At 43.0% G+C, this 12,701-nt stretch overlaps 1 protein-coding gene across 4 annotated transcripts; it reads right to left on the reverse strand.

Moving 5' to 3' along the window:
* Positions 1 to 924: 924 nt before the first annotated feature.
* tdrd5 (tudor domain containing 5) lies at positions 925 to 11,314 on the reverse strand. 4 transcript variants are annotated; one of them, XM_084911037.1, is made up of 19 exons: positions 11,075 to 11,314; positions 10,882 to 10,943; positions 9,825 to 10,068; positions 9,530 to 9,732; positions 8,945 to 9,251; positions 8,607 to 8,782; positions 8,262 to 8,345; positions 7,953 to 8,009; positions 7,559 to 7,721; positions 7,233 to 7,339; positions 6,865 to 7,067; positions 6,554 to 6,763; positions 6,399 to 6,465; positions 6,012 to 6,212; positions 5,800 to 5,934; positions 3,212 to 3,274; positions 3,011 to 3,118; positions 2,723 to 2,900; positions 925 to 1,733 (listed from the first exon to the last, which is right to left on the reverse strand). In XM_084911037.1, the coding sequence occupies exons 3-19, from the start codon at positions 10,066 to 10,068 to the stop codon at positions 1,666 to 1,668; spliced, it is 2,574 nt and encodes an 857-aa protein (XP_084767163.1). In that variant the 5' UTR covers positions 10,882 to 10,943; positions 11,075 to 11,314; the 3' UTR covers positions 925 to 1,665. The 4 variants fall into 4 exon arrangements, with proteins under 4 accessions (XP_084767163.1, XP_084767164.1, XP_084767162.1 ...); XM_084911038.1 differs by lacking the exon at positions 10,882 to 10,943; XM_084911036.1 differs by lacking the exon at positions 11,075 to 11,314 and having other exon boundaries at positions 10,882 to 11,061.
* Positions 11,315 to 12,701: the final 1,387 nt, after the last annotated feature.

Consider the following 12,701-nt stretch of genomic DNA (forward strand, 5'->3'; position numbering starts at 1 on the left):
GCTACAGTACACAATGCCTGCAGGACAAGAGACTTCTTATAACCTCACTATTTTGGACCATCCTGCATGTTCCCCTGATCTAAATCCAAGTGAGAACCTTTGGGGATGGATGGCAAGGGAAGTTTACAGAAATGGACAACAGTTCCAGGCAGTAGATGTCCTTCATGCGGCCGTCTTCACCACTTGGAGAAATGTTCCCTCTCACCTCATGGAAACGCTGGCATCAAGCATCAATGTTTGAAGTGATCAACAATAACGGTGGAGCGACACATCACTGAGATCATGTTTAGAACTTGATTTCTGTTTTGGGGGGTTTAAAACAGCCTGTTTCAGTTTAAGTGTTATTTTCAATAAATTGCTCAAAAAAATGTTTTGTCTCACTCCCATTTCTTCTTGTTACATGTTGAAGCTCTACTTTGAACCTTGTTAAGATCCAACCATGCAAAATAGGATTTTGGGGCCATTTTTTAAGTGGTCTTAAACTTTTGACTGGGACTGTACCTGTTTGCATCTGTCTATATGACTCTGAATGCAGCAGCACCCAAAACCTGTGTTTTGCAATGGATAAGTGATCCTCATAAGTGAGGGCATTGCACTGAACTTGATTGTATTAAAAAACAACAACAACAGAAACCTGAGTCAGTAAGCAAGGTGAGTGCAGCTTAAGTGTTGTGATGAAGGTCGCAGCGACACTGTGCTGATGACAAAACCAGTAAAGAGAAAAGCAGTGCAGGTGCAGAACTACAAGTCAAACAACACTGAAAAAACTGACAAGAGACATTTATGAACTAGTTTAGTGAGCTAACGTTTGCAAACTATTAAAAAAGTTTGAACAATTCAGCCTCAGCAGACGTGGATCCTTCAGTGAATCCAACAAGAAAACAAGCTCCGCCTTAGCAGCTTAAAAATACCAAACAGCTAGTATTGAAAACAATTGAATCCACTTTTATTTTGCTTCCTTCATAGCTGTAATAATCTCCACGATCATCATTTCGTCCAGCTCTAAGACGTCTTAAAATATCCCTTACTTAACAAAACAAAGTGAAAATGTCACAGTTTGTGCTGTGGCAGGCAGGATGAAGGAGCCAAATGCAGGACTCATACACAGAACAGTAAACTCAAAGCGGCAGCTTTATTCGCTGGGAAAAATAATCCGTAGAATAAGCTCACAAAAATCAAAATAAAACTTGAACATGGAAACTGGAAACTAAGAACTAAACACTGGGAGACTAGAAAACACAGCAAACAGGGACGGACGCGACAACGTACAGAGGAAAACGCAGGACTTAAATACACAGGGATAACGTGGGAATCGGACACAGCTGAGAGCAATCACGCATAACGAGATGTGGAGGAAGCAACACTGGAAACATTAACCAAGGACGCGAGACTATCAAAGTAAAACAGGAAACAGGAGACGGGGAGTTGACAAGGAGAAATAAAGAATATTAAACCAAAAACAAACGCTGGGTCGCCTGAACAACAAGGGTCAAATGAACAGAGTTCTCTAAAAATATTAAAGCAGTCCAAGAAATAACATTTATTTTTCCAAATAAAATTCCATCAGTCATGACATGTTTTTGTCTTTGTTCACAGTATTTAAAAAGCTTCAATTATGTAGGAAAAAAACAGCAACATGTGTTTACTGGCTGTGACACTCTCAGCCTATCTGGACCCAAACAGAGGAAACGTGACGCCAGATTTCCGAGGGTACCGGTGAGAAATGGGTCCACCTGGAAAACAAAGTCCGAGACTCACTCACATTTAAAACCATTTCTGTGAATCATACGTTCTACACTTTAAAACAGAAAAACTCTTTAAAAAGGGAGAATTTCAATAAACTTCAGGGCACGTCATCAGTAAGTCGCCCAACTTCAGTGTGACATGTTTTTAGGATGCACTCAAACGCACCATCTAACCTGTCGAGTTTTTTTCTGCATGTTTGTAGATAAATCCACCACTGTATTTATTCCTCTCCTCACTGCACAAGCGCCAGCACGGTGGAGCGGCGGTGTATCGATATCAGGGCAAACGCACAGAGAGCAGCTTGTTGGGTCAAATAGCTCTGGTAACAGGTCTAATTGAATCTATGTCAGGTTTTCACTGCAGGTACATCCACCATAGCAAGCAGCAGGGTGGAAATCAATACCCCCTCGCTCCATCCATGAACACACTAATTTCATTGAAGGCCATTCTCTGTGTGTGTGTGTGTGTGTGTGTGTGTGTGTGTGTGTGTGTGTGTGTGTGTGTGTGTGTGTGTGTGTGTGTGTGTGTGTGTGTGTGTGTGTGTAAGGGAGATGGAGTGAATGAGGTACATATGTAGGTTAATGAAGGTCACTGTTTAATCTCATTACAAGATGTGTGCACGTGCAGGAGAGGAGACGAAGCTGTTTTTTGTGCAAATTAGGACCTTTGTTCCATAGTGTTACTCTATAATGAGAACAAAATGTTAACTTATTCTTTCCAAAGACAAGTTCTTGCCACAAATGCAGCAGAACTATAATTCATTATGAGTAATGGGTGATGATGTAATCTAGCATCGACTACAAACTGAACTCAAGTTCAGAATCACAAACAAAGCTTGAATGTCATCTCTACAGTCCAAGTTATTTATATAAATGTGACGCAGTTACTCGGATCCAAGACTGCATTCTTTTGGTCACATGACTTATGTGCATATTGTGGACTTTTCTCTAAAGTAAGTCAGTGTGTGCATCTGTACCCAGAGTACCATCCTGAATTTGACCCAGGGCAGCAGTGTGGAGGCTCAGGGTGCTGAGGATTAGAGGAGTTCTGGTCATGGAGGGGGCAGAAGCCTTAGGCTGGTGCAGCACCTCCTCTGGTCTCATGGAAGTGGGATTAATGACGGGTGGAGCTGGTGGAGCAGTCGGACTCTGTGTCTGGGGAAAAAATTACATTTTCATTAGCAGACTAAAAACAACTCCCCCCCCCCCCTGCAAAAAAAAAAAAAAAGTAACTGGTATATCTAATATTCTTCAGATGATCTCACCGTGAGGTCAGCTGTGGTCATCTTGGTCTGAATGAGATCTGGAGGTGTCAGGGGGCAGGTGACGGTTTGGTCTTTCAGCAGAGCGTTGAACGGGTTTTTCTCCTTAGCCTGAACAAGTTGTAACAGGAAACAACAACCATCAGTCTTTTAACCTCAGTGGACAGACAGCAGTGGATGAGGGTCAGAGCCAGGTGCTCATACCTGGATCTGAGGGACAACCTCGCTATCCCAGATATACTCCAGGGCAGGCATTTCATCTTCAACCTGGTACATCAAGACAAAGTACGTAGACCATAAATGTTAATTTACAGACACATTTTTAATTGAAAATAAAATCTATAACTGGAATTCAATTCAGTTTTATTCATACAATCACAACAACAGACTCCTCAAGGAGCTTTATATTGTAAGGTAGATCCTACAATAATACACATGGAGAAAAACCCAACAATCATATGACCCCCTATGAGCAAGCACTTTGGAGACAGTGGGGAGGAAAAACTCCCTTTTAACAGGAAGAAACCTCCGACAGAACCAGGCTCAGGGAGGGGCGGGGCCATCTGCTGCGACCGAGAGCTGTAATAACTGTACAGCTTACTGAATACGACTGTAGTGGAGGAAGGCCACAGAACGATCACCCTGCAGGAAAAAGAGGACCTACGTAACACTCCAAACAACACAGTTTAAATTTCTTAGGTTAGCTTCAACGCCGCTACCTGGTCTGTGTAACACTTCTGATCTCAGATTTTAGGAAAAGAGAATCTCTGAGCATCTCTTCACTTTGTAAAATACGATGCGACAGTGAGCGAAGCGCCAACATCTGAGCAAGAATGCCTGCTCTCAGTCAAAGCCAAACAGGCAGCTCAGTGTGAGGATCGCTTCGATGAGCCACCTCATCAGTCCTGTAAAACTAGCTGGTTAATAAATGATGGGAAGAAAGCCACACCTTTAACTTCAGTGTCTCTAATGTCACTAGCATATGAAAAATGTGTGTATAATATATAAAATATACAAAAATACCAGTCAAATGCTATTTGGACACGCTGTAACGCTGTCAAATCATCTTCCCAGTATGTTCAGTTTAACAACTTGCTGCTCATTAACATAAGAGAATGACAATCTTGTAATACAATATCCATCAAACACTCACCGATTGGCTGCAGTCTTATTTATAGTCCAACAACAAGCCGTGACCTTCCAACAGCCCAGCTATACATTAAGCAGCGTTGACTGCAACTCTCCCTTCAGCGAGATGACATGTGTGTTTGAGCCAAGTGTGTACACCGAGTGTGTGTGTGTGTGTGTGTGTGTGTGTGCTCGTGTGCGCGCGCGCGCTGCAGCGGGCCTGCAGCAGTGACAGTATGGCTGCAAAGATAAGGACTATGGACAGTGGAGAGTAAAAGCTTTACATGAATGTGAGAAATGAATGCAATGAGAGGCAAAGACTGCACTCGCAGATAACAGACAACAACAGCGTAAAGCTGCAAATCTATTTAAAAAAAAACATTTAAATGACAATCCTGGGAGTATTTCGGTCTTTAACCCTTTAAGACCTACCATAGAACCAAGTCCGCCAGAGCTTATAGTATATTTTTACATGCTGTGGAGCCATTTTTTGGAGCATTTCAAGTTGCTATACATCAATACAACCATTATAGCCCAAATTTTAATAATATGTCTGCATTAAGTGCATAGTAATTACATAAATTGCAAAAAAGTGCAATAAACTACCAAAAAATTGTAAATCGTTATTGTTTTTTTAACATATATATTTCTAGTTAGAGAAATTTAAGAGGCTTATCCCTCAAAACTGTAAATACAAAAAGTTGCACAAAATAGTTTCCCACCAAAGGAAATTTATTTTGAGTGTCTTCATAGTTTTATTTTTGAAATACATGAATTTTTATATACTGCAGGAAAAACGAAAATAAATATTATAATGCAAATTTGCAAAAAAAAAAAGCATATGCATCAAAATAAAATATTTCCAGCAGTGCAATATGAGTCCTAAGCATCCCAGAAACGACACAGAAAGTCATAAAGTCAAACATAACTTTTAAAAACACCAGTATAGGCTCATAAGGCCACGATGGTAAAAAACTACATTTCTGCAAAATGACGTCACTTCCGGTTTCAGGCAGGACATGGCGGACATGCGATAGTTCACGCTGATGGACGTAGGAAGTGTTACAAACAGCTGATCGGATCGGCAAAGCGTGTTTTTGTTGCTGCAAGTGCTTTTATGCAATTTTTGCAAAGCCATATGTGGAAGGAAACCGTGACCTAGGACAAGCTGATGGCATAAGATGTAAGTACAACTCCTCCGGTTTCATGTGCAAAAAAAAATATTGCGCTAGCTTACGTGGTTGCAGAGCTACCGGGATTTAAAAATAGTTACGCAAAACGGAGCGTGCCCGCTCTGACCGGCTTTAAAGGGTTAAGGACGCTGTACAAAGAGCAGCAGTCGTTTGGTGCTGAGCTTGAGTATCAGCGTTTAACGCAGGGCACATATCTGTGCTCTTTGGACGGGAAGTACTCGGGAGGAAGAAATTAATCTTAATTAAGCTAATGAAGTTAGAAAGCTGAAGATGTTGTTCCCAACTGATTAAAATTGAACACCTATAAATAACACAAATCTTTCTAACAGTTTTAAACTAATAAAAACATTTTTTAAAAACCCAATAATATTACCCACAAACATAAAATGATCTTTTGCCAAATCTAACAACGTCCCACAGGGCAAGAGCACTATAGCCCTGCACTATGTTTCTATGAGACCAGTGTGCTACCTTCAGTTTGTCCATTATGGACTCTTCAGAAGTGTCTCCTGGCTCTGGGGATGAAATCATTTCCTCCCTCACCTCTGGCAGGTCAGCCACCCCCTCTCCCAGGTAGAGACTCACTGGTGTGACCTGACAGCTATCCTGTTAAAAGAATGATAAACTGCTGCTGCTGATCATGATTATGGTACCAAACCAGTGTTTTTGTGGGTGCCGCTCACTGCTGCAGAGGCTGCAGGGCTGCAGGGTGTCCCATGGCCTTGGCTCAGCAGGACAGTGTGGATGTAGATGTCATCATCAGTATGTGTGTCACACAGGTAGAGCTGCAGCACGTCTCCACTGTAACAATCCAGAGCGCCCACCAGGGTGCGATCACAGCACAGTTTCTGGAAGTCGGCTGTTGCCTCAGGAGTCCAGCTGCCCTGCAGGAGACCAACCACAACACTCATTTATGAATCCAAACCATAAGAGCACTGAAAGCCAAAACATTCAATTAAACCATCACAAGATGGCTGAGACGCTGGCATTACCAAGGCACTGGTGCTGGAGTCTATAGAAAGGCTTGTCTTTGTAAGGAAACTGAAAATTAAACTAAGGCACAGACTCACAGAGGTGGGTTTAATTCCAGCGAGTGAAGATGGAACAGCTTGTGCTGGAAGAACCGAATAAGTCGACCTGGGAAACAGCCAGATACATTTATAAAATATGCACACATCTCTTTTTTTAAACCATCCTTTTAACGAGAGCTTGCAGAGGCCCCTACTTGAGGAACTTGAGGTTGGCGGTTGGTACCACTGTCAAATCACCAAAGTCCACATAGTACACCTCCACTTGAGTGGGGGAGATCACCTTATGGATCACCACCCGGTAGAACCACACTCCGTCAGGTGACACGCAGCAGACCTGACCCCGTCGAACAAATCTCTGGGGAAGGCGATAGCACTCCAACATCTGAGGACAGGTGTAGCATCGTCTAGGAGACGAGAGGAGGAAAAAAGAAAAAGATGGTACTGATCAGAGTAGGCACGGTTAAAGAGTCTGTACAGTAGCTGCTGCTGCTAACACATGCACCACCTCATCTCAAAGATCATGTTCTCCATAGCTCGGGCCTCCTCAGTCTCGCTGAAGCGAATGTAGAAATATCCGGGTGACTCCACCCGCTCCACCAAGACTTCCACCAGCTCTCGAGCACAGTGGCGCGTCGGTGGTTTGAGAGGCTTACTTTGGAGGGCGTCGAGGGGCTCAGCAGGGCTGAGATGCACCGGAATTGCTGAAATCTACAGACAAACACACAAAAGGCACTCGATAATATTTAGCTCCTCTTTATCATTTACAGACTTACAGGCTGTAAAGTGCAGTTCAGAGTCATCACTTTTAATGTCCGTGCATCAAGCATCACTGATTACTTGCTTTGGTCAAACCAGAAAAAAATGTTTTCAAACCATTTGCTTGGGTGTGTTACTGGTAACCAGCTCGTTGTTCTCATCATCTGATGGTGGGACAATTGGAAACGTCTGATCATCATTAAAACTCTCGCTCTCTTTTGAGTCTAGAAACAGAGACAAATACATTTCCTGCTTGGTTGAAAGTCATAACTGCACAAATATGCTCCAACACGTGAAATCCACACGTGACTGTAATTAGTGACTTTACTGTGAACAAACATAAGGAAGAAAGATGTGGGTTAAACACTCATTTATATTTACAGTAACACTAAATAGTCATTACTCATGTAAGCGAAGCAAATGATGCAATGATAAATACACACCTGGGCGCGTATTCTCAGTATCATGTATGGTCCTGATTATCCAGTCTTGTCCACTGCCTCCCTCTGCTGGTCTCAGGTGGAAAGTGTCACTCATGGCACCGACGAGTTCAGTGACGCTAACAAAGCCGCTCTGCTGCAGAGGCAAGTCCTCGCCAAAAAACCTCTGGGAGGAAAGAAAGGAGGATATTTAAGATTCCCGAGAAGATGAGTGTGCATCTTTTATTAATGTCTGCTGTGATCGTAGGCGACCTCCAGGGTGGGGGGGGCTAACAGTGTGTGTGTGTGACAGGTTGTTTCTATTAGTGATTAGGACCGCTCTGCTTCTAAATCCTGGATCAGTTTGATGTTTAGAAAAGTCTCTGTTAACAACACAAACATGCAAACTTGTTTTTACCTTGTACTCAGCTGGCAGTTTGTGAACTGATAATCCGCCGTCCGTCTGACCTATGACCTGCAGAGTTGTCGACATGTTAATCATTTTCACGACATACTTTCTTTAACGTCTGTTGACCTCTTACGGTCATCTGTGATTAATACGGCGGTTTCAGAGCGATGACGGGCTGAGAGCGAGTCGTATACTCACGCGTCCTTTCCCCCCATATACACGAACTATAACAGCACTTGCAGACTTTACACTTGTTATGCTTGCGTAATTAAAACTGGGCTGAAAGACATATGCTGATAAAGCGGTGTGAGGCCTCACCGCTCGTAGTTTGTCCTTCAGCTCCTGATTGATGGTGCCAGCAACTCCGTTCTCCAGGATCTGCTGACGAAGCCCCTCCTCCAGCTAACATCACATTTAAGAAGAAGAAAGAAACTGCACTTAACAGATACGAGGTATACCAAATAGGATTTCTCACCATTACTTGACAGGATTTAGTAACAGCACTATTTCTGATTTTTCTGCTGTAGTGTGCCTGAACAATTACACCCCAAATGTTTGACCAAAACCAGAGTCTTTTAGGTGCCACAGTTTATCCAGTGAGAAGCAATGGAACATTAGACATTTCATATCTGAGATGGATTTCAGCTGCAAATGAAACCCAACCTGGAGGACATGGTTATCAAAGAGCTGAATCTCTGGGGAAAGCTGAGCTTTGGTTTCCTGGTTCTTCTCGTCCGCCCCCGGCTTGCTATCGACGGTTCCCGGCTCAATACGGGCAGAATCCAAGGAATTCTGGGTAGATGTCTGGTTCAGAGATGTTGGTTTCTCTGGAGCTTCAGCTGAAGAGGACACAAAGGTGTTTCAAAATGCAGACTAGTGCAATAATACAAAGCCAAGTTTCTCAGTTTCATTTCATTTACATGGCACCAAATCTAACAGTTAGAAGTGCAAAAAACAAACAGAGCGAAACAAAACTACAAGAAAAAGTCCAAAGGACGAACCTGGAGGTGTTTTTGGCGTCTGAAGTTTGACATCTGGCCTTTCAGAATCTGGCCTGCATGTCCTCAGCAATGCTGGTTTTATCAGTCCAGCCCTCTTTGTTGAGGCGGGTAATTTGAGCAGTGGCCTAGGGATCATATGCTCCCTCAGGAACACAAGTGAGCCAAACCTGCTCTGGCTAATGACAACCAGATCTGCCGCTGCCCCCAACATCTCTCCGGTGGAGTAGAACCCATAGCTGCGAATGCAAAGCGGTCGTCCAAAGCAGCGCCAGAAATAAGCCTCCAAGTCGGATAACCTAATGGGACCCTGAGAGAGTGGCCGCATTATTACTCCACTGAGAGTACGGTGACAGAAGAAAGAAAAGCCTGTCAGGTATCTTCTCTTCAAAATTCACGTTAACAAGCTAGATCTTATAAAGTGCAAAAAAAGCCAATAATCAATAATCTGTGCTCTCATTTTGCTCATGCTTCATTTGAATGATGCTGCGCTTATACCAAGCCAATAAACCAGCTGCAAAATCTACAGCAGGCTTTAAAAGCCCAGGTTATAATGGACACAAAACATTAAACACATTTCATTCATACTCGTGAGAGCAGTATTCGCAGCTCCGTCCTCAGCTGTGCAGGGATGGCTGGAGGAGCGGGACCTCTTCTTGGGAGGACCACATAGTGGGACACAGAATGAGTTGGTAAGTAGCGGGCACCTCCCCTGCTGACCTTTTTGTTTGGCTTAGAGCGCTGCTTGGTCACCAGCTCCTCGATGCTTCGAGTGGTCTCGTGACCAACAGCTGCACGGGGAAAACCAGAGCGAGAGTGTCAAATACTTAAATCTGTTCAAGAGTTCAAAGACAAGAGCGCTGATGCCTTAATGAGACGCTACCTTTTAAGAATATGCTCCCATCTGGCCTGAAGTTAATGGACACCACATCAGGCATCTCCTGACTCATATCTAAAATGTTCCTGAAGCCCAGGACTTTCAGGGGCATCGAATGGCCCAACATGGTGGCGTAGTCTCGTAGGAGCTCTTCCGGAGCTAAACCATTCTTGGATGAAATGAGCAAGGAGCGAACTTCCTTCTTCAGTTGAGCCAAAATGTTCTCATGGTTCATCTTACCTGAATACATCTGGAAAACACAGCAGCTGGAAGTCAAGAACCTGGCATAGAGGAGAACCACTGATACCCTACCTTTCTCTACACACAAAACCACTTTACTAAATATGATTCCACAATTTAAGTGTGAAGGCAAAAGCATGGCTTTATGTTTTTTGCGTTTAGGGCCACAGGCTTGCCTAAAACAGGCTAGCTTAAGTTAGCTCCTGCCTTTAATTAGCTTGAGTTAGCTCCTGCCTTTAATTAGCTTGAGTTAGCTCCTGCCTTTAATTAGCTTGAGTTAGCTCCTGCCTCTAATTAGCTTGAGTTAGCTCCCGCCTCTAATTGACCCCAGGATGTATGGCAACAGGTGTATGGAAATCCCGAGGACATTACAAGGGTTAATTAGCTTGACTTAGCTCCTGCCTTTAATTAGCTTGACTTAGCTCCTGCCTTTAATTAGCTGGACTTAGCTCCTGCCTTTAATTAGCTGGACTTAGCTCCTGCCTTTAATTAGCTGGACTTAGCTCCTGCCTTTAATTAGCTGGACTTAGCTCCTGCCTTTAATTAGCTGGACTTAGCTCCTGCCTTTAATTAGCTGGACTTAGCTCCTGCCTTTAATTAGCTGGAGTTAGCTCCTGCCTTTAATTAGCTGGACTTAGCTCCTGCCTTTAATTAGCTGGACTTAGCTCCTGCCTTGTGAACCAGAAACGTAGAAGTCGCAGGACAACATTAATGCACAGTCTTAAAAAAACGGTCTTGTATTGTTATAAAATCGTTCAAAAAGCATCTTTGGCCTAAGGTTTAGTTACCAAAAAGCATCAAAATGCTAATAGGACAGTCTCACCTGTCTGTAGCTGCGAGAGGCCGAACCTTCTCTCTCCGCAGGCCTCTACCTAGCAGGACTTGCTAACGATACAAATTCAGTTGCCAAAGCAAAAAACAAAACCAACAACAACAAAAAATCCAACAACTTTAAACTCGAAGAAGCCGAAAGCCGTTTCAGTTAGCTTCCTAGCTAATAAACTGTTACTCCTTACCTTGACACTGGTCCCACAACAACAAAGAAGAAGCACCGCACGTACAGGTGGGGCGCAGAGCACTTTGTCCCACCCACGTACCGAAACTGTCCACCACAGTTTGATTTATAAAAAGCCAAAAGACGTTTTCCCAGTTTTGTCATTTGTGAGACTCACAAGACGAATGGATGGGCTCATAGAGTAGAATAAAATGCCTTTTATTGTCACTATTCACGTGTACAGTGAGATACAGAGCATCCCACTCAGTGCAGACGTGTGGGAAGAGAAAGGGCGGTGAGGTGCACGGCTCTGCAGCATATGAACCCTATTCAAAAATATAAAATGTAAAAATATACAAATAAATAGTCTTATATATTTACAGTGTGGGTTATCTCATGTAAATTACGTGGTGGTAGTTTGTGTATAGAGCGAAGTCCTTGGATTGGTGAGTGGAACTGTGTTGTCAGTGCATGTGTGAGTTCAGGGTGGTTATGGCTTTGAGTCTGATGCACCTGTAGCGCTTACCTGAGGGAAGCAGGTTGAACAGGTCAAAACCAACCATTCAGCCTGAAACCCAAAGCAATGCTGGACAAAGCAGAACGTGGATGACAACAGTTTTTGTGTGTTTAAAATGAGAGAACACGAGGATACGAAGATTCCGTGTTTTATCCTCACTGTGTTTACTTTGTCAGGAGTGTGACTCCCTCACCTCAAACTGCCTCTCACCCCACATTTACTCTGCAGCTATCTGGTCACTCTTGTAGCCAGCTATGTCTTCTTCGTGAAAACAGCCGTGGAAAAAATACGTGTGACTTTTCCACGCCTCAAGAGGGCCACGCAATAAGGTTTGAGTTTAATTAAGCACAAGTCAGGGAGGTTACAGCATGTCTTTAACTTTCCAAACAAAGAAAGCTCTTTCAGACCTGCGTCTGCACATTCCTGTATAAGACACTCAGAGTGAGCTTCATTGGGATAATTAGTCCAAACAGTAAAAACCTCACTTCTGTATTCCACATATCTCCGTGGGGTGTTGACTTTACCACAGAAGAGACGTAACATAAACAAGTTTCCATTTGCATGCATGTGGTTAAATATTAACAGCATTAAATTCAGCTTTACACTGCAGGCCACACATTAATTAGTGGAATCTTAATAGTCCATAAACAAACATGTAACATGTATATAAACAAATTATTTTATCTTTTTTATCTCCAGAGGAAAATGTGTGGATTTAAAAAAGGCAAACCCTTGATGCTGCATCAGTTTTATCATTTTATAACTTGAATATAATTTTTGCTAAAACATTTGTTCTTATTTATGTTTTTCAAGTTGTTATTTTTGTAGTTTATCTCGAATTAATTTCATTCTTGCTGCTGTAACATGTGAAATTTCCCAGTGTGGGATTAATAAAGCCTATGTCTGTCTTTAATGGGCCCTCTATGGAAAAAAGGGAGATAAAAGGGAGAGTTGGATGGTCTTACTGGCAAAGCAAAGGTTTACTGGCATACAATTTTAAAAAAAAAGAGTGTGGTAAGGACACCCCTCACTGTTGTCCTGTGCTCCCACGCTCCCAGCTTTAATTACAGGGACAGACTCTGTCCCATCTCCACAGTAGACAGCAGTACTACTGATCAGTCATCCAGCGAGA

This window comes from Perissodus microlepis, chromosome 17 (assembly GCF_051167445.1).
Source record: "Perissodus microlepis isolate ML-2025 ecotype Zambia chromosome 17, ASM5116744v1, whole genome shotgun sequence".
Taxonomy (NCBI): Eukaryota; Metazoa; Chordata; class Actinopteri; order Cichliformes; family Cichlidae; genus Perissodus; species Perissodus microlepis.